Source organism: Cryptomeria japonica, chromosome 4, assembly GCF_030272615.1.
Source record: "Cryptomeria japonica chromosome 4, Sugi_1.0, whole genome shotgun sequence".
Classification (NCBI taxonomy): Eukaryota; Viridiplantae; Streptophyta; class Pinopsida; order Cupressales; family Cupressaceae; genus Cryptomeria; species Cryptomeria japonica.
In genome coordinates this window covers 45,707,250-45,730,736 of record NC_081408.1, presented here as the reverse complement: position 1 = coordinate 45,730,736, position 23,487 = coordinate 45,707,250, and the positions used below count along the sequence as shown (strand labels likewise).

The 23,487-nt window shown below is 34.0% G+C and overlaps 1 protein-coding gene across 1 annotated transcript in view; it reads right to left on the bottom strand.

Annotated features, from left to right (window-relative positions):
* LOC131056801 (rhomboid-like protein 14, mitochondrial) overlaps positions 1-3,613 on the bottom strand; it is a 36,114-nt gene extending 32,501 nt beyond the window's left edge. Inside the window, exon 1 of the mRNA XM_057991075.2 lies at positions 3,180-3,613. Coding sequence (XP_057847058.2) covers positions 3,180-3,392 — 213 coding nt within the window. The 5' untranslated portion in view covers positions 3,393-3,613. The remainder of the gene's footprint in view (positions 1-3,179) is intronic.
* Positions 3,614-23,487: the final 19,874 nt, after the last annotated feature.

The following is a 23,487-nucleotide window of genomic DNA, read 5'->3' as shown; positions in this document are numbered from 1 at the left end:
AAAAAATCATTATTCTCTAAAGGCAGCAATGAAGTGGTGATGCAATTCTTGTGAAAGGTGATGACTCTTTCACCAATAAAATATAAAGAAGACAACATTTCAAGGATTCAATCATCACTCTATCAATTCAGCAATCATTCGATCATCACTCACCAATACATCAAATCAGCAATTACTGAATAATCACTCATGAATCTGTCAAAGGAAATTTATTCAAACACCCAACAATCATCAACGGAGATTCACCAATTCAGAAATTCATCATCAAATATCAATTAATTCATCTTGATCTATATATACAAATTCAGAAATCAATCAACAATCATTTTAGAATATAAAATTACAATCATCTACAATCAATAAAATAATTCAGTTCATTAATTCAAGGCAGAATTTCAGAAATTCATTAAGCAGTACACATAATTTCAGAAATCCATTCACGAATTATACCTAAGAACACTCAAATATTATTAAAAGAATCAATTGGTAATTCCATCAAGAAATATTATTAGCAATAGTCTAGCCAATATACCAAGTCATCAATTTTGAATTCTAGTTAGTAGTTGCAAACTGGACGAGGTCCGAGCCCACAAGGTGGGCTAAGGTTTGGAAGGACAAGGTATTTTCCTACCCTTTGGCATGCTAGGGATGGGGATCCGGATTCATGGGGTGAGCTAGGGTTTGGAGGGACATGGTATTTTTCCTACCTTTGACAAACTAGGGACGGGGTCCTTGATTTTGTCACTGTTGAGTTAGGGCCGAGGTATTTTAGCTCAGCAGATTTGCAAGGTATTTACAGGGAATTCACGATTTGATCAAATTGGGTATTGTGTAAGGATGTATTGACTTGAATATATTGATATAGATTGTAATTCTTGATAAAACTACTATAACTTGAGTGAATTCTATTATTTTAAAGAATATCACAAAAAGGAGGCATTACATAAATGCTTCAGCTATCCCCGTTGGTGATTTGGCATGCTACTTTCCCATAATTCACATCCATAAAGGACTGCTGGCATCACAAATAAGCCCAAAAAGATTTTATTGGTTTCCTGCATCTGTTTTGTAGTGAGTATGAAGCTTTCCACCCTCCCTGTATCCTTTTCACCACACAAGTCTCCCAACTGAGCCTGTTGTAGAAATCAACCTCAAGTGCTTGTATTCTTCCCCTATTTCCACTGGGGTTCCTTCAAAAAAAAAGCAAAGACATTCATCATCATGTATGCAGAGAAATCCATAAAGGGGTTGGAACAGAGACTAGCGCTTGTGCAGCTCTGGTGTAGGACCAGAGACAGAAAATACCTTTGTTGGCCACAAGATCCAGGGAGAACCTATGTACTCTTTCAAACACCCATTCCCACATAAACAACGTCATGCTTGTGAAAGTGTTCCTCACATGTTGAGTGTTTTGGCAGTTTTCATATTTGAACAAGCATTTTCATTTCCTACACAGCTTCAAGTGATATCAGAAAATGTATTCGACTACAAGATTTTTATAAAGTTTGAAACTTAGAGGTCTACGTGATGAATTGACCAAACCTAGAAGGTTTGAAATACAATTGAAATGGTAGACTTCGGTGATTTATTTTTTATACTATTATTTAAATGCAGAAATCAATGTCATTTATTATAACTTTCTAAATATAAATTGACCTTTTTCTCCTAACTGTCTTATTTTTGGTGAACTATTTTTTTTCTATATTTGAGGCCCACTAGACAAGAATATTGGGAGCAATTGTTGCACTAATAGCTAGAAAAATGTGCTTGGAAATGGGAGAAATATGTTGCACCCAAATTTGAATTTAAAAACACAAAAGAAACAAACAGTTCGGGCATATGGGAGTCTGTATGTTACCCTAACTGTTGAGGACTTTCATCAATCCTAAAAAGTCAAACTTCTCGAGAATTTATGAAAATTTGTCACAATACTGATATTCTTTTAACAAATCTGGCACCCAAAGTAATACAAGTACAACGATAAAGTTCTGCACCTTCAATACAAAAACATGCATGCCTTAATTTTTTATTCCTATATAATTATCTATTTCTATTAAGATGTTACAAATTTACAATTTAGTTCTCCAATATTAACTTAGGCAGTGAATAATTGACACCTTACAGATAATAGGCAATGAATAAAACATTCAACGAGATAATAAATTAAGTATTATTCTACCACTTTAAAGAGACATACTCTGAATTACAGTGAAAGCAATAGACCACTGCAATAGAGCAAGCTCCCACTTACACGTTACCATGGAGCAATATACAACGCATGACTGGTAATTGTAAGTTCCGACCGCTCTAAGAAACTAAGCTTAAATGCTTAATAACACCAGGATTAAGTAAACCTAACCAATTCTGTGTTTGAATATCATCCTAATCAGCCAACCACTACAACCTAACCATCCAACCCTTGCAGCCAAACTGTCTTTAGAGTCATCAAAGATCATGCCTGCCAAATTTAGTGGGGGAAAAAGAGAGCCGGTTACGCTCATTGTTCGAATGCTAGCCTCAATTGTGGAGAAACTCTCCAGCACATGAAAACAGAACTAACTCTGCCTCTATCTGACTGAATTAAGGAATAGAAAACATGATGCTATATATACGTATACACATACACATTATACACAAAAATTAATAATGCCCATTTTTAACAGTTAAACATCAAACAAATCAAAAGGTCGGTATCATGCAACATGGTTCAGTAAGCCAAAGGGTAATTTGATTGCTAGCACATGCTAGAAAGTGATAGACTGGAAAACAACATTTTACACAAAGTTTGTGCGAGCCAGTTTAATAATGCAAACAGTGAAACACAATTGTCAGGTCGCATTTCTTAAAACTAGGGTTTACCCCGCCCAATTGGGCCAGGAAATAAATCAGGGAAAAGATCCAACAGAACATGGAAGGAATCCACCCTGCAAAATCAGTTACACAAAAACAACGATTACATTTCCTAAGAACGCAACAATTTTAAAAATTCAAAAACAATTTCAATTGGACACTTGTAAGTAAAGTACGATTTTGCTTTAAAAACAAAGTACCCGTATTATATTTTATTTCTTCTACAGCATAAAAGAAAACACAAAAAAAGTTTACGAAATTCAATATCTAAACTTAATTATTTGAGTGTATGTATGTAGAATTTGATTAACTGGATATTTGTAGCTTACCTTGATAACCAAATGGGGATGGAGACAGACCTCAGAGAGAGAAGGAAGCAAATCATCCAACACACCAGGCCTGAGATAAACCAAGGTATTTGCTGCAATTAAGGTGGCTGTGACCGGGGGCTTCCTTTCCATCTGAAAATACTCAGAGGCAACCTGCATTGCCAGCAGGTACAGCATTCCTCTGTTACGACCTCTGCCTCTGCCTCTGTTCATTCTCTTCTTTTTCTTTTCTTCCTCTCTTAGCCCCTGCAATCAAATTTCCCGAGTCTTTTCCCGGATGAGATGAGGAACCCAATGAGTAATTATGTTCGTTCTTGATTGGAATGGCTTCGCCATTAAGAAAACTGGTTGGAAAGCCATAACAAATTCAATGCCTTCTACCGTCGGTCTAGAATATTGTAGAATTAGTAGTAAAATGATGATTGTAATTGTTGTTGCGGGATGAAATGGTGTTATTATATGCTTCACTTTGAATGGTTTAACTAAATTTAAAACCCACCAATTTATGGATTTTGTTTCCAAAATGGACAAGCAGTAATAAAGTTGTAATGTATTGCAGTTTATTATCTTTACTTTTAATTAAACAATATAAATGTAGAGTTAAATAAATATTTAAGTTTCTTTAATTAGTTAGTTTGTTTTTAAGAATTGTATAATGAAAAAATGAAATCGGCTTTATTTAAGTTTATTTTTTTATTTTTTCTATCTAATTTTCAAAGTAGATTGTAATTTTTTTATAAAATTTAACATGCATATCTTTAGAGGAATGTAGGTAAAGTATGTCGAAGATATATATTTGTTAACTATTTCATTAAAAAAATTATTATATTATAATTAATAGGGGTAGGGGAATAGTATATTTGCTTATTTAGCAGGCTAATTCCTTCCCCTATAATCTATGGGGAGGCCCTTAAAATAGTTAAGGGGGGGCGGAGCCCTACTATTTATAGGGAAACTCAAGCCCTACTATATCATAACCTAGGTTTGACTCACCCGTAACCCACCCATGAATCTAGCATTCTCTTTATCACCAATTGATCCAACCAATCTCAATGATTTAAAAGCAAGGAACCCCTTCAAACTTTACTATAAATGCTAATATGTTCTAAGTTTCGGTATATTTTAGTGTGTTCAAAGTTTTTGCACGTCCTATCAATGAGGGGGCCTCGGCTCGACACCCCCTCAATGTTCATTTGTTCATGCATGTGTATTTAGGAATAATGGAGGCAACAAGACATATCCGTTCGTATTATTAATTATTATATTATTAATATTAAATTATTATTAAGATATAATTATTCTATTAGGGTGACCCATATAATACAACAGTTAAAACACTTGCTTGGTGAAACCACCACCAAGGTTCAAATCCATGTTGGGCTACTATACTTGTAGGCTTTGTGCTTTCACTGGGATAATGGTCTCGCAAATTTGAATAGCAATAGTGTTCGACACCTTGAAAAGTGCCCATTACCAAGCACAAAAGTAAAAAAGTTTTTAGTATCAAATTATTGTTGTTATATTTATTGGAGTTGAGGAAAAATCAACTCTACAGCTCCCAAAGATCACCTACATGCAAACCTGTCACAGAAGGAGAGAAACAAAAAAGCTATGGAGGCCAAAATTTAGAGATCCAGAATAGAGGAGTCATATTGATTGTGCAACAAGAATGCAATTCAATAATTACAATTGTTATGAAAATACAAAGAGAGAATCCTTATAAGAGGATACTCGAAACCCTAAAGGAGAAAACCCTAAAGAATTATAAGATTCCTAAGTTTAGCTTAAGCATAGAGTATAATAGACTAATAATTAAATAGATAATTATTAGCTAATAAAAGATAACTCTAACACCCCCCTTAAGATGAACTTAGGGAGTAGCTAAAAAACAACTAAGGACTAAAAAAGCATGTAAAAAATGCAGGAAAGCAACAATGGGTCCCGACAACTAGGTCTGATGAGGTACCCAAGTACAATAAAATCTTTGTAAAGTGGAGAAAAAGGAGAAAACCCTATGGGAACAAAACTCCTCTCCAAGAAGAGATGAAAGCTCTAAGCGAAGGACTAAGAAGCCTCCAAACAAGAGTGTTCCAGAAGATAGGAACAAAAAGAAGAGAATGAAGAACACCACTGAAGCATGAAATAGCTGCAAACACTGTCGAAGAGTAACTACTTATTTGAAGAACCTCCACTGAAATGGAACATGACCAGGTAGAGAAGATTGTAATCTGCATGAGTGTACTCAAATGACACTACTCAAATCAGATGGCAAACAAAGACAAATAACTGAACTCGAAGATACAGATGGCATAAAACACCAAAGCCTGAAGAGTTTATCAATCAAACCAAGGAAGCATTAAAACAACAGGACAAACCTCCCCATAATGTTGAAAAGGGAGAGGGACAAGTACACTAAAAAGAATGGGCAACAAGAATTGCATGACGAAGAACCAGGAACATCGAAGGTGCAAAGAAAGTACACAGTGTCATGGAAAGAACACTCACGTGACAAAGGTAGATGGCAAACAAAAGGCAACCATCAACCCCCCATGGCACTTTATAAGTAGTACATGTACAATAAGGCACAAGATGTGCAAGATCCTAAGTATACAATGCATGGCGGTACTTTATCTCAGTATGTTTGCATAAATAAAATGCTACAATGATCAGAAGAGACATAAGACTGGAAACACAGAAATAACAGCCAAAGATGAGACATCCTACTCAAAGAAAGAGATCCCAGGACCTGAAACATCCAAGATATTCACCAGAGTGTTGAAAAGCAAAAAATTGAATAAAATATACCTGGAGAAGAATCTGGAAAGAAAACTCATATGAATGGAAAGAACACAGAACAATTTTTTCAATGATATAGTTTTCAAAAAACGGAGTTCGGATGCTCAAGTTATGTCTTTCGGAGTGCAAAAAGGAAGCTTTGGCTTAAACAACAAAAAATGCCATCAAAAAAGCAAAATCAAAAGTTCAAACCTCTATATCTAGATAGAGCTCAAAAAGAGATTTCCGATGATATAAAATTTTCTAACGCATTTGCAGGTACAACCATATGGATTTGTGTGCCTCGTAAATCGTGTCAATGAAAAAATCATGGCCTAGATGCCTTTGTCATTGAAATAGGTCAAATTATATATCAAAATTTGTGGAATCGGCCTCTTGAATCCAATTGTAAGATACTTTTGGCACCAAAATGTACCAAAAAATCAATTACCCCCAGAAATGGAAAAAAACAATTGCACAAACCCCTGAATACACATATTTGAAGAACAAGGCCCAAAATCTCTCATGAAGAGAAAAGGGGCATGCAAATCTAGAGCTCTGATACCATATTGGAGTTGAGGAAAAGTCAACTCTATAGCTCCCAAAGATCACTTGCATGCAAACCTATCACAGAAGGAGAGAAGCAAAAAAGCTATGGAGGCCAGCATTCAGAGATCCAGAATAGAGGAGTCATATTGATTATGCAACAAGAATGCAATTCAATAATTACAGTTGTTATGAAAATACAAAGAGAGAATCCTTATAAGAGGATACTCAAAACCCTGAAGGATAAACCCCTAAAGAATTATAAGATTCCTAAGTTTAGCTTAAGCATAAAAAGATAACTCTAACAATATTTTTATTTTGTATTCCTTCGTAGTCTTATTCTTGAGAAAAAAGGGTGGATTTTATGTAGGGACACTTTCAATCCCCCATAATTAATAATATATTTTTTGATATCATGAGATAGTCCAAATTGCGTTGAGGTGAGAATACCTCAATGGAGGACTGAGCGAGCTCAAACAACCCAATTGCCAGAAAAACTAGTTGGAGAGAGTTAAACCATGAACCTACATGGGAAGAACCCAAAGCTTTGGCACAACCTTACCAATCATTTGAGCTATGGACCAAATCCCCCGTAATTAATAACATTAGATTGAGATAATTACGAAGTTAACTAATTGCATAATGGAGATAGATAGATTTGATTAATCACTTAAACTCGGAGTGAGTGGCAAGGTGGAAGTGAAGATATAACAATCTTAGATATCTTTAATACATCTATCTAAAAGACAAGTTAAGAGATATCAGTCTCAGGGTGCCTATTTTGAAATAATTGTTGAGAATAGGTAGGCACCTCAAGATTGATATCTCTTAGCATTTTCTAGATAGATGTATTAAAGATATCTATGCTAGTAGCATCCACAATGCAAAATGTATTTAATACATATGAACCAAATACCTAGCTCACATGCATATATCTATCTAGATATCTATTTATGTTTTCTCTATCTCATCATCTATCCTTTTTTGTCTCTTTATATTGCTCTCTCTCTCTCTCTCTCTCTCTCTCTCTCTCTCTCTCTCTCTCTCTATATATATATATATATATATATATATTGAAATTTCTCTCCCTATCTTCCTTTCTCCCTCTAATTATTTTTACCCCTTTCTCTCTCTCCCTCTCTATCTCTCTCCATCTCTCCCACCCTTGCTCCCTCTCTACCCAATTATCTATCTCTCTATCTTTACCTCTTTCTTCCTTTCTCTTCCCATATATCTATCTCTCCCGCTTTTTCTTCTCCCCTATTTCTCTCCCTCTCTCCATTTCTATTTTAATTTATCTCCTCCTCTCTCATTCACTCCCTCTCTCATATATTCCATCTCTACCTATCTCTCTCCTTTCTCTCTTTATCTCTCAATCTCCTCTATATATCATTTTCCTTCTACATCTCCATATCCACCTCTATCTCTACCTCTCTACGCGTAGCTCCTTATGCCCCTCTATCTCTTCATCTTCATATCCTTCTCTCTCTCTCTCTCTCTCTCTCTCTCTCTCTCTCTCTCTCTCTCTCTCTCTCTCTCTCTCTCTCTCTCTCTCCACTCCTACCTATCACTCCCTGCCTCTCTTTCTTCCCCTTGTTTCACATATATCTCTCTATCTCTACCTCTCTCTTTCTTTCTCTTCCCATATATTTTTATCTCAATTTATTTACCTTTCCTATACATATACCTCTCTCTCTCTCTCTCTCTCTCTCTCTCTCTCTCTCTCTCTCTCTCTCTCTCTCTCTCTCTCTCTCTCTCTCTCTCTCTCTCTCTCTCTCTCTCTATATATATATATATATATATATATATAGAGAGAGAGAGAGAGAGAGAACTTTTTGTCTCCATATCGCTCTCCCTCTATATATTTAGTTGTCTTCTTTGATCTTCATTATAAAAATTTATCCTTTGGTGTGGAATATCTCAAGGTTAGGTCTTATGGGTCGATTCAAAGGAATAATATGGCCAAGTTTGGGAGAACTGCATAAATGGATTTCTACTAATTGGGAACATGTGGTTAATGGCTATATTCAGATTTACTCACATGCACAAGGGTTTTTTGTTGTAGTTTTTGAAAATGAGAGGGACAGGAATAAGATTCTTTATGACTGTCAATGGTGTTTCTTTATGACTGTCAATGGTGTTGGGAGGATAGGGCATCCGACATTTAATCCTTTATCAAAATCTTTTGATCGAATTTCTCTTTGAATCCAACTTCTTAATCTTCCTATGTAGTTTTGGTTCGACTCCTACTTTGAGACTATTGTAACTCTTTAGGAATTATTTTGATGATCGATGAAGGTTCTCTAAATTTTTTACATACCACTTTTTCCCATATTTTGGTTGAGATGGATGTGTCCAAAGATCTTCCAGCAGAGATCTCTCTTAAATCTTCGAGAGGCAACTGGGTTCAACCAGTAGACTTTGAAGGGGTTCCCTTCAGATGCAGGAGATGCTTTAAAACTGGGCATCTTGCTACTTCTTGTGGTAGGTGTAGAATTGAGTGTATAACATCTTTGTGGAAGGAAGAGGTTCCTCATTTTTATAGGGTGGAGAAGGTGGTGGTGGATCATTTCTCCCCTCAGGCTTTGAATGGTGAGCAAAATGGTGGCAATGAAGTGGAGTCTAAGACTAGGGTATTCTCAAGCCCAGTGAAGACCAGAGTGATTAAATAGGGAAAGAGTGGGAATGCTGAAGGTGTGGTGAAAGTGGTGTCAAAGTTGGAGAGTGTCACGGGAGTGGCTGTTACCAACCCACAAAGTTCGGTGGTGGGGGGGGGGGAGGATGTGTTGGGAGATTCAAATTTGAAGTTATTGGAGGATGAAAGAGAAGAAGGGTGGATAGAAGTTTAAAGGAAGAATGACAAATATATTAAGGATTGAAGAATCATTAGTTTTATCTATTCCCAATGGAAGGTGGAACAAAATCAGCAATGTACTCACTGATCTCTATCAAGATCAGTTTCATTGGGGAGGGACTCCCTAATTGTAGACCCAACTGGTTTGGGCCAGTTCAAAACCCGTCTTCTTAAATAAAATCATCTATTACCGAGCAAAAAAAAAAACTATATTATTTAAAATTCACCAATTATTTTATACATTTTTAAAAGTTTCTTTAAAATTATTAATAATAACAAACATCGATTTCATAAGAATAATCCATTCTTGTTGGACATATTTTGGATCATATTAACTCGATACAAATATGATAAAGATACTAAAAAATAAATACTTCAAAAATTAATTATAGAAATATTTCAAAAAACAACCATCAGAACTAATATAACTTACTTGTGCTCTCACTAATTTATTTTTATTATTTACTATTTACAAATGAAATTAAAAATTTTCACTAATAACTATTTTAAATTACTATTTACATGATATAACTAATTATTATTTTATTCACTAGCCTAATAACTATTTTACATTCTATTATTATTTACTTTGAATGTAATTTTTAACTAAAAAATCGATCAACTGATGTTATTAAAAATTTTAAAATAAATAAATACCTTTCAATGACAAATTAATTATAGAAAAAAATTCAAAAAACAACCAAAACTAATATAACTTGTGCTCTTGATAATTTATTTTTATTACTACAAATAAAATTTATAATTTTAATAAAACATTTAGGGGGATAAGGCAAGGGGATCCTTTATCTCCTTTTCTCTTCATTATCTCGACCAGATCCTTGGGGAGAGCCCTTAAGTATGCTCAAGAGAGAGGGTTAATTAAAGGAGCACAAATCACAAGTGGTCTATCAACAGTTACTCATCAGCAATTTGTTGATGATACTATGTTATTTGGTGAAGGGAAGAAAAGGGAAGCATTGCAATTGAGAAAGATTTTTGAGGTAATATGTAATATTATCAGGTTGGGAGATAAATTAAATCAAATCAGAGGTTTTTTTCTTCTCAATGGAACCTAGGATAGAGGCTAAAATTCTGCAGTCTCTTGGATTCAAAGCAGACAAACTTCCATGTATATAATTAGGGTTGCCCTTGAACAAAGGATTGAGATCCACAAAACTATGGGATCCATTAAAAGAAAACATGGAAAGCAAACTATCATCATGGAAAGGTAAATGGTTCTCTTGGGTTGGGAGACTCGCCATGTTAAGATTAGTTATCTCTTCCCTTCCCATATACCTGCTTTCTTGACTCTCACTTTTAGCATGGATGAATTCAAAACTGGTGTAGCTCATGAGAAAATTATTTTGGCAAGGCAATGAAGAGAAGAATAAGTTGGCAATGATTTCATGGAGCAAATATTTGTAGACCCAAATCCACCCAAGGGTTCTAGGGTATGGAATTTTATACTCGGTTGCAAATCAATTATTTGGAAGCAGATATCTTGCGATATACTAGATGATAGGTCTACATTATTATGGGAAGTCTCTTGGATTGGTCTTTGTGCTATCAATAACTTAATGAATACTAGGAGATAAGACTTATTTCAAGTAGCACTGGGTAGTCATTGAGAGGGATTATGTAGAACTGTAAGATCTACATGCTTCTTTGGGATGGAAATGGAGAAATGTGGATGTTTTACCCTTATCGATTAGGGATTTGATCCGACTTAAACAAGTTTTGATGGATAGGAGAGTGAATTTCAGACATGGACAAGATAAATTAATTTGGATGGGTTCCAAAATAGGACAATATAATGCTAGGGAGGATTATAGGAGCATCATCCAAAATTTGAATTTTTTAAAGACATAACTTCCTTTGGAACTATGTTCGAGCAAACTATGTCTACCTAAGGCTAGAGTATTCTCTTGGGTTTCTCTCCAAGGGAGAATCTTGTTGGAGTAAATAATTTATATATTAATTATTCACTTAATTGCATTAATTCACTAAATAATTTATTATTTAGTTAATTAATTGATTACGAATAATTAATTAATATTTATCTCCATACATAATGCATGTTGGCATTACAATAGGTTTGTTGGTATGAGGATATTGAGAAGGTTGTTGGAGATTGACGATATAATTGATAAAGGATGATTACTATCTTAATAATATTATTTTGTCATTGATGTCAAACAATTGATTTTTTGATTCAGTATGATGTTGCCATATCTTAAAGAGTATGTTTTGATGAGTATACAGATGTCGGTAAGTGACACAGAAAGAATGTGAAAATGAAGGGGAGTAATAAGTTATTCAATGGGCAACTATTACCGAGTTAGACAATGATGAGATTATGTTATTTTGATTATTTTGATATCCTATATATGTGTATTCGAAGACTGAGTAAGAAGGAGAAAAGATCTCTTGCAATAGATGAGTAAAGGTTTGATACTGTTCTATTTTACCGAGCAAGGAGCCAATCAGTAAACTCCAAGGTTATCATTGTCGGTTAAAGAGGAAAGAAGTTACCGAGTGTCGTCAGCAAGCAAAGCTATCGAGACAGTAACCGAGATGAATACAGAATGTCTACCCAGTAAAGTTCAAAGTTAACCGAGTATCAACCGAGCAGTAACAGAATGCATTGGATGAATAAATACATTATTAAATGAAGGATGCCAATGAGATGGAGATTTATAGAAGATTGGAATGTCATGCAAGAAGTTTGTTAAGGATCAATGGCAATGAAAATTCAAGAGTTAGATCTACAACACAAATTGAAATGTCATAACTGAGCACAAGTACCAAGGAAGGAATACAAGTTCCAAGGCAAGATAAAACATTTTTTAGTTCGAAGGATTCAATGAACCTAGTCAAGTTTGAAGATTTGATGGCTAAGATTAATCATGGGAAATGTGATTAAGGAGATTAAGCGGTTGGGAATTGCTTATAAATAAGGAAAAGTTGATGAACTAAGTATGTGGGCAGATAGAAGAACAGTGATGCTGCTGAAGTGATTACCGAGTATAGAAGATTGAAGATCTGATTGAAGAATAGATTGAGAAGCCCAACAAGGAGGAAGATAAGTCTTATGACAAGATTATTTTGAGCACATAGAGTCTGCTTTAACATTTTAGATGTGAAGTTGCAGATATATTTTATTATTGTTATTTATTTTTGTAAGTGACAGGAAATCTCTTAACTGAGTGGACCTAACAGTCTTATTTGCAAATCCTCTAGCAAGGTAACATTCTGAATGAGTGTTTGAAATCCTTTGACAAGGTCACTTCTAACAAAGTGTAAGATTCTGATAGATCTGAGGGAAATCCCTTGATCGGGTCACATCTAGCAATGTGTTTATGTAATCTTTAACAGGATTGGCTTTTAACCGAGCATACTCTAGAAGAGTATATTTTCTTTGTGGGTCTAAAATCCCACAGTGGTTTTTCCCTATTTGGGTTTCCACGTTAAATCTGGTGTTAAATGTGTTTTGATGTTTTAAGTTTATCAGTTTATGAGTTTGAATGATTTACAGTCATAGTTGCATATCAAGTAAGTTCTATTGAGGTTGAATCTGATTAAGAGTTTTGAATATGTTGAATTATGAGCGTATCTGATTCACCCCCCCTCTCATTAAACTAACAATGCAAACTAGGAAAAAGCAAACTATGTTTATATTTTTGAGAGTTTCATGCATTGATTAGTCTATTATTCTATTTGTGCATGCATGACTTATTCATGCATTGTGTTTCAAACTTTCAATCTATCTTGTAGACTCCACGATTTAGGGTTTTTATCTTTAGAGTTAGATTTCTTTATAAGGATGTCATATCCTTCATTGTAACTAAAGAAATTTCAAAGAAATTCAATCAATTTCATTGTTATTGTCTTCAATTATTTTGTTTTCCATTTCTCTCTTTATGTGTGATAGGTATTCTTGCATAAGATAACTAGGCTTGCGGGATTCGCATTTCATGAATTCTAACATGGTATCAGAGCTCCAGATCTGAAGATTTCGGTTCGTGTTTTTTTGTAGATTATTTGCATAAATAACAAATCATTCATCTTGGGTTACTTTGGAGTGCACAATCAATTCCATAAGGCTCGAAAAAGTCAAGATTGCCTTTTGTTTCATTGAAATCAGATACATGAAGTCCATTTTGCAAGGGTTCAAAGTTCAAGGGTTTTCTTTGTTCTAGAGTTAAAATTCAGAGCATTTTGGTCCCAAACGGACCTTACCATTGGTTTCAAAAGGCCTTTCAGACAAATTTTGATATATAATTTGCCTATTTTTGGTGACGGGAGCACCTGGGGCACATATTTTCCCTAATTAAGGTTGTACAGGTATGAAAACTAAAAAAAATTCATATTTTTTTTTGGGTAGTTTAATGGCTTGCCAAGGCCAACGATGTTTACCGCTAAGTGGTTGGGAATTCAAAGCCACCAGCGACTTTCCAGCTGTCGACCCATAGTGATCAGTTGGCCAACTAGCGGCTTAAAACCACTTACTGTTACCAACCCACCAACGGTCAACAAACCACTGGTTGCCGACCAGCCAATGGCTTGTAGCCCGCCAGCTACCACCGCTCTGCTAGGGATCCACCAAGGGGTGGCAATTTTTTTTTTCAAGGCTTGTCGATAGGGGGTTGGTTTTTTCGCTCTAACTTGAGCATATAGAGGCAATATTGGGCAAACCGTATATTGTTGGAAATCTCTTTTTGAGCCCGATCTAAATGTGGAGGTTTTTTTTTTTGCCATTTTGCAGGATTTGTTTTGCCAGTTGAAGTTAGAAGTTGCTATTTGCACTCATAGGGGCATATCTTGTGCATCTAGACTTTGTTTTTTACAAACGAAATATTGTCAAAAAGATGATTCAAAGATCTATCTAGATATCAGGTCCTTTTTTGCATATTTTTTATTAGATTTTTGTCTCTTCTTTCCAAATTCAATAGTGCATGTTCAGGTCCTATTCTGCCTTCCCGTGATTTGAGCTTTGCTATTCTTGTTCTCAGAGGAATTTTGTTATGATTTTTCTTATCTGAAATATGTACTTTTTCCAACATCGTGGAGAAAAGAAATGTGCCTCTTCTTACCACTTCTAATTTCCTCAAGTGTAAGTCTCATGTTGAGATCACTCTCAAGAAGTTGGGGTTATATCGAGTCACCATGGGTACAAAACTCGAACAAATAGGTGTTGCAGAAAAGAGGAAATTGTTCAACAGATGTGATGAGGCTTTTGACACTCTTTGCATGAGTATCTCACTGATCTCTTGTTTCATGTTGAGTCTTGTAATACACCCCCCTGAATGTGTAATTGGGGAGAGAGGCAAAAAAGATGGAAAAAAAGCATGCAAAGATTAATGCAAGATGGGTCCCGACATAAAGCCTAATGACCTCTACCCATGAACAAACATGCAAGTTTCTCATAAATGGAGCAAAGGAGAAACCCAGTGGGAACAAAACTCCTCTCAAAAAGAGAAACAAAAATGAAAGTACAAAACCAATGTCTCAAGAGACTCTCTCAAGAACATATGTACAACAAACTAATATTAGTTGTTGAATGGTTCAAAAAAATGGGATTTGAAGCACCTTCTAGAAGTGTTTTTTGCAAGAATGTTGAAGAAGCAATGGATCATATATTACTTAGTTGCCCATATGCACAAACTTGTTGGCAGTGGCCCTATGCTCGGTTAGGATGGATTATTGTCCTTCCTAATGATATACAAGGCTTGTTCAAAGGTTGGCCACAAGGTAGATGGTAAAATATTTTTGGAAACCTATGGATATGCAACCCATCAATCCTTTTTATGGGAATTATGGAAAGAGTGAAATAGAAGGGTCTTTCAAGACAAAGCTATGAAAAGAGAGAGCTTATTAAATAGGGTGGAAATATCTATTGTGGATATAGATAATAGTAGGAACTCAACACATTTGGTAAAAGGCATCAGATTCATTGAGTGGGATAATCATATGAAGAAAGTCTAGAGTGGCTTGAAGATACCCCCTTTCTTCGACATTGGAGATGACTCTAGTAGGAAGGCAAGGGAAGCTTACTTTTGGATTACTCCCCAAGTTGGATGCTTCAAATTAAATTTTTATGAAGCTTCATGTGGCAATCCAAGGGTGTTTGGTGCAGGATTATTCATTTATGGGATGGCTTAATAGTTGCTAGATATTCCTTCCCTTTGTAGAAGGACACTAATACCATAGTACAATTCAATGCATTGATAGAATAACTTTTTTTTTTTTTTTTTGGGTAAGTGCTATCAAGTATGGGGATAGCGCCCTATATTGATAATTAAAAGATTACATAAAGTTTCAAATCAAAAAACCTAAACCCCTCCATGAAAGCCTAAAAACTCCTAAATGCCACGCAGGGCTTGTAGCATAATGGAAATGCAATCACCAACATGGATGACATTGCTAGTTGATTGATCTGATAGCCACCACTCCTCAGTTTGGGTAACATGCCTGAAGGGTTCCATATTGCCATTCATAACAGCACAACAAAACACTTCCATGCTTTCTTGCAGAAGATTCTCATTTTATCTCGTTCTTCCATCTTCGCCAGATATTTTTCCAAAGCACGATTGTGCCTTTCGTTGTTCGACTCCTCCCCATCCTCTGTAGACGAACCTTCCTCCGAGCTATCTGATGGCAGATAGTTTTCTATCTGAAAATAAACCTTCAGAATACTTAGTCTCTGATCGGATGGTAAACCTAAAATACAGTTAGCCACTACGTCCACCAGGAGAGGTTTAACAAAACCGCCTAGAAGCTCAACCATTTTTTCCCTTGACTCCAGCACATCCACCGACGGGATAAGCATGGCTTCAAGGACCTTAGAATTGCACCAGTGCCTTTGATGATTTAGGACCACACCGACCAACCCCTCCATGGCATCATAGGCCGCATCCACTGTAAAGAACAAGTTCTATAGTTGCCCCCTTAGGTCCTCTTCACAGTTAACACATGAAACGTCACCAAAGAAAGCCATTATCCACAGTCCCAACTCAAGAAAAGACACTTCAGGTATGGAGATATTCAAAGAACGATCCCATAAATAGCAGGAAACATCCCATCCTAGGAGCTTCCACCAAACAGCACATTCCACAATGAGGATTGTATTGATAGAATAACTTTTGCTTTCCAAGGACCTAGATATTGATAAGATTGAGATTGTGGGAGATTGTGGTTGTAGTGAATGTGGTTAGATCTAAAGCTACTCCCAATTGGATATTGTGATCTTTACTAGAGAAGACTTTGGAAATTCTAGAGTTCTTTGATGATTATAGCATCAACCATATTTATAGATAAGGGAATAGGATTACAGACGAATTGGCCAATGCATCGGTTGTAGACTTATTTTCTGCAAATTGGATCCTACTAATTCTTAAGGAATATTATGGATGTTGGGAAAGTTCAATATAGCCAAGAAGTTGAGGAAACTACTTCTCAGACTACTCTAGTTCAAATTGGTAGTCTTAATTTCTAGGATGAATTTGGTTATGGGGATTTGGATACCTCTTATTTTGGTCAGGGTAGGATTATGTGGACGTATTAAGTTGAAGATTTGGGTTAATGAGCTGGCCACCTTATCCCTCAAGACATTTCATCTACAACTCAACAAGATGTATTTGAAATGATCTCTTCTTAGGTTTCAAGGTGTATATTTGCATTTAATTAAGAAGACTGATGGCTAGTTTGGCCAACTTACTTCACATAAGAATAATGTCACATCAAATTAAATGTTTGTTGATATGTGTAATTTGAAACATTTCAAAATGATGTAAAGATGGCCTGACTCCGTATAATAATGAAACATTTAATTTTTTATTTATTGAGAAGATTGAAGAGATTTAGAAAATATTTATATATATACATTCTTTGGTCTTGTTGGAAATACTCATAGCCCTATTTTGGTGCTCTACATTGAGAAGATTTCCTAGATGGATTCTCCTATAAGGCTTATCTCTAAGAAGAGGTAGATGTCCCTTCTAGTCATAGTGACCAACAAACACCTAATAGAAGTAACGAATCACTCACACCACTTGTTCATCGATGCAATTAAGTAGATTTTGGGGGGTGAATTAATTAGGGAAGACCATAGATATATAGTGAATTTAGACATCCTTTCCTTCTTTTTGACTATTATCTTATGGATGGGGGAGAAGAAGCTCGTGGCCAAGGAGCTTTATAGAAGAGTCTTCAAGAATGACTTTCTACGTGGTATTGATCGAGTGCTCCATAATGTGGATGATAATTTAGTCATTCCCTATCTGAAGCACTATTTCCATATCAGATTTTTTGGGGAAGAGGTCCCAAGATTCTTGGTGCTCATCAAGTCTGACATGCCTTCACATATTAGAAGATCCATTATTAAAACGAGTCTACATTTCCTTAAAAGACTCATGGGTTTCTCTTCAGATAGTTTATTGGTTGAAATCATCGACAATGCAATGGATGAAGAGGTTTAATGGGTTGTGAAATTAAAAAAGGATGAAGGAATAGATGGCATGGGAATTGAAGATTCAAGTGATGTAGAACTAGACATGGAGATGGAAGCTATGATAGTTGTTGCAGCTATGACAGTTTGAGCTCATCAAGCTCATATCCTAGATTCAGATGAGCTTGGTTCATATAATACCCTTGTCTCTTAGGTTTAATTCTTGTTATGCTATATGTTTAATTTAGTTCATGCTTTGTTTTCTTGCAAGGTCCTATTTTGTAGTAATATATACATTTTTCTATTTCCATGACCGAAATATTGGCATCTATCGGTTGGGATAGATGTTTTGTTTTCATCTCTGGTTTGGATAGTAGGATTTTGGTCTAATACAGAGCTCAAACCTCTGTTGTGTAATTTTTTTATTAGTATTAATATAAACTATACAACTTTGACCTTTTATTGAGTAAAAAAAAAAAAAAAATTATTTTATTTTTCACGCATTCTAGTGTCACAAAATCATCAAATTAAATGCTTCTTTTTTATTGACAATTGTTTTTGCATCATATGTGAGTTTAATTAGCTTTTAGCATCATATGTGAGTGTAATAAGATTTTAGCATGATAGATAAATAAATTTATATTAATTAAAAGTAAGGAAAATGATTGTCTAATGATGAAGAATGGCTTGATAAACGTTTAAGTTTTATTATAATTTTTTTATACAATTGTTATGTAAACTTTAATGTGAATAACTACTATTAAATTTGTCTTATTAAATGTGTATAGCTACAAGTAATCAATCTTCTTTCAAGCATTAGAGAAGAAGTGAAGTCAATATTTAAGCATTGGAGATGACATTTGTGTTCTATGTTTTATGAATATTTTCTACATGAAACCCTAATTCCTTGTGAAGACAAACAAAACTTCATTAAAAGGTATATCATTAGCGTTTTAGACATTTTAGCCTTTCCCTCAAAAGGAAAGCATTTCCATTATAGTACTTCATTCACATTTCAATTTTATTTCATGATTAAATCCAAAATCGGGTAAATAAAAAACTAGGGTTTGATCTAAGGCAAACCCTTAATCCCAACCATTTTCCCCTCTCTACTGTGTGTAGGGACAAGTGCAAAGCTACAAATTTTAGGATCAACATTATTCACATAGATAATAGGTTCCCTTTTGGATGGCAAAAGTTTGGAGGACCAAGGAAACTACCACCATGGTCCCAACAATTTAGGCCTAGCTTCTAGGAATAGTTCTAAACCTTCATTTATCGCTCAGATCCAGGTTTGTGGCTCCATTCGATGACTGTAGCTTACTTTTTATGCATAATTGCTTCAATTTACACACATTTACCCTAACTTCAACATCTTTAATTAAATCAATTCAATTTAAAGGGAAAGAACAACTTCACCTAACACCTCTGGGATCTAATCAAAATCTAGATCTAGCAAATTCCATCTTTCTAATGTGGTCTCTAAGCAAAAAATGACGGTTTTATTTCATTCTATGGTGAAACCCTAATTTTTTACCCATTAAGTTTTGGTGAACCCGACATCTTACAACTTAAGTTCTGATTTATGTTCTCAAATCCGAGTGTTTATGTATTTACAAATTCAGATTTATATTTACAAGTTTAATTTCCAATTGAATTACAAAAATTTAGAGGGTGAAGTCACAAAAACCCTATTTTTTAATTCTAAAATTGAACTTGTGGGTTGCTTAATTTGGATTAATTATTTTAGATCTAATTACTTATGCAATTTAAAATTCAAATTTGCACTCATAGATTTAATTTTCAATTGAATTACATAAATTTAGAAGTTAAATTCACAAAACCCTAATTTATAATTCTAAAACTTATTTGTGGGTTGCATAATTTATGTTTATGATACTATTTTATGATTTAGAGCCATTTATATTTCAAATTCATAAATTAAATTTCTCAATTAATTGGTTAATCAATCATTTTTATAAAATTTTACATTGTTTAATCACAATTTTTAAATTCAAATTCAAATTCAAATTTCCCTCTTTTGTGCATCAGTTTTGTTACCATTAGTCCTACCTACAATATTCCTGTGAGAATAATTTGTAGAATTAAGGTTTCCTAAGGTTTAATTACTAAGGGTATGGAGCCTGATTTGGATAAAAAAATTCATGCGAATGTTGGTGGTTCTTGTAACCCAATAAATGATGTCATTTATCCACATTCTTTTCATAATTCTCATGATGTGGATGAATCACAGACTAGGTTTTCCATTGACCAATTGCAGAAGATTGACAATTAATTTAAATATTGTCAATAATGAATGAGTCAACAATACCTAGAAAGTGAGGCAATCCCATTGATTTAAGGATTAGAAAGAATGGTTCAAAGTGATAAAATTGGTGTTAATTTGTTGTGTGGCCTTGCTCATATTGTTGATACTAATATCATGCCTATAAAAACTTGTGTCGAAGTCCTTGGTTACACCCAAACTACTAGTTAAGCAATCATTATATTCCTATGCTTACATCCTTTCCTAGTGTGCCTTCATTCACATCTTCTATCATGACTACTTCCACACAAAATGGTAATCCTACACATGTTAGTCAAGGGGGAAACCTTACTAATCAAAATTCTTATATACCTCCTTTCATGAGTCTTCCATTCATGACCCAATCTTCCCCCATACCTACATATCATAGTGTTCCACCTCCTTACTCTCAACCTCAACCTACATACAACATTGTTACTCCTCCATCACAATCCAATATGTCCAATTTCAATCTATCCACTAAAGAAACCATCAATAGATTAGATCAAATTGTGTCATCCCTACAATAATAGTTGTCTTCTATTACCCAATCGAAGTTTAATGTGCCCACATTTGATGTAGTGAGCCCGTTATCTAATGACATTGTCTGTTTTGTCCCTCCTAAACATATGGAAGTCCCTCAATTGGATATTTACAATGGAAAAAGTGATCCCTTGACTCATGTGAAAAAATTTCAAACATTGTGTAATGATATTTTTTATGGTCAAAGTCTTATGGCTAAATTATTTACCTAAACCTCTAGGGATAAAGCTTTGCAATGGTATTGTTCTTTGCCTCCTTATTCTATTACATCATTTCAACAATTAGCTAATGCTTTCATTCAACAATTTCACAATAATATTGGTCTTAAAATTACTTTGACTGATTTGATTCATTTTAAGCAAGGTATTTGGCGTTTATGCATTTTCAAATTCAAATTTACATTTATAAGTTTAATTTTTAATTAAATTACATAAATTTAGAGGTAAAACTTTTACAAACCATACTTTTTAATTCTAAAATTGAACTTGTGGGTTGCTTAATTTGGATTAATTATTTCAGATATGATTATTTATGCAATTTCAAATTCAAATTTGCACTCATAGATCTAATTTTCAATTGAATTACATAAATTTAGAGGTTAAATTCACAAGTACTCTAAATTATAGTTCTAAAATTTACTTGTGGGTTGCATAATTTTTCAAATCTATTTTTAGATTTGATCTTTATGATATGCTATGTTATGATTTAGAGGCATTTATCTTTCAAATTCTTAAATTAAATTGCTTATTTAATTGGTTAATCAATCATTTTTACAAAATTTTGCATTGTTTAATCATAATTTTAAATTTCAAGCTCAAATTTCCCTCCTTTGCGTATGAGTTTTGTTACCATTAGTCCTACCTACAATATTCCTACAAGAAGAAGTTATAAAATTAAGGCTTCACAAATTTTAATTACTAAGGATATGGAGCTTAATTTGGATAACTTTTTTCATGAGAATGTTGGTGGTTCCTTGGTGCTTGCAAGAAGTTGAGTCCACTTTTTGGTCAAAATGTGGAAGTGTTTTCCTTTTTTTTAGAATTCGTCTAGTTTGACCTAAAAATTTAAAGAACTTAAAAAATGAATCTTGAAAAAAGTCAATAATAGAAAATGTAGTACTTGAAGTCTAGTTTCCAAATATGTAATTTATTTTAATACCTAGATGATAGAAATCAAGTTTGAATAGGCATTACTAAAACCTATAGTTTAAAAGTCACCTTTTCAGGACCATACCATGCCTGTGTACAACAAGCATAATTTGACCTAAATAAAACTAATTTTCTGAATCATTTTGGGAAAGATTTTCACTCACCTTTGATGAGGATATTTTTTTATAATTTTTTTCTTCATATATTTTTTTTGTTAATTTTTATTGGGAATAATTGCTGTTTTGAAAAACTCTCATGTACGACAAGCATAATTTGACCTAAAAAAAAATTGATTTTTTTTTGAAACTATATAGAATTGTCTCTCGTTGATCCATATAAATTTTTTTTCAAAAAACTTTAAAACAAAAAAGTTATTAAAATACTTAAAAACCCTGTTATTTCAAGTTTATGGACCTCTTTCATTAGAAATTATTTTTAAAATAACACAATGAACCCAATTTTAATACAAATTACATATTTGGAATCCAAATAGTCTATTATGTAATAGGTTTTCACTATTTAAAAAAATTCTAAAAATTTGGTGTTCAGATATATGTCCAAAGTCATTATTTTGCATGGAGATTGATTTAGCCTTCAAGTTGCAGGTCAAACCACACCCAAGGCAAAGGGCTGGCACTCCGAGCCATTTCCCAAACCAAAATCCGAAGGGGAAACCATAGCAAATTTTATTTTTTTTGCAAACAGGATCCCGTTTACTAATCATGATCCCCTTTAGGATATAAGATCCCATTTTGTTTTTTGAAATGATTAAAAATATATTTTGCAAATAGGGTCCCGTTTTAAAACTAAATGGGATCCCGTTACATTTTTAATGTATTTCAATTTGTTTTTTTGGTGTATATAGCAATTATTTTTTTACTAATATAACATGTTTTATTGTACGACTTTTATGCATTATTTTATGATCTAGTTGTCTTTTAGATGCTCTTTTCTTGTCATATGATATCCATTTTTTGAAGGTGTCAATCATTGTATAATTTTTTTTATCATGAGATCTAAGCAACATCAAAAGAAGAAATAGAGGGACATGACCACAAAGGAAATTTAAGCAAAAAGAGAGGAGGAGAAATGAATAATCCTAATGCTTATAGATCCATGACAATGGAAGATAAAAACATTCAAGATGGACGTAGATGATGCAATTATGATGATGTTGATATGGAAGATAATACAATTATGAAGACTAATCCTACTACATCCTCAAATCTAGGTACATCTTCAAAATATCCAGGTACATCTTCAAATCCTTCTTTGAAAGACATGGATAATGTGATTATAGATGGTATTCATGGTGACGATTTATTAGAAGCTGGATATAGCAATGTTGAGATTGATATTGTTTGTGACAAAATGCAACAAATTAGAGATATTGAAAATGAAAACCCTTGTGTTGGTGAAGATGAAATTCCTTTGAATGTTGAAAGTGAAAATCCTTATGAACATGGTGAAAATGAAAATCCTCCTATTGTTGAAGATCATAAAAATATTTTTATAAAAATTAAAAAAAAAGTTTTGAGTAATCTTCCTAGTAAGATTTCTTGGAGACAGATAAGAACTTATGCCAATTATGCATCTTTGTGAAACTAACAAAAAAAGATGAATCGATTAAGCATGCTATGTCTACTGTTGCAAGTGCCATTGAATCTATTGGAAAAAAGAGTACATCTAAA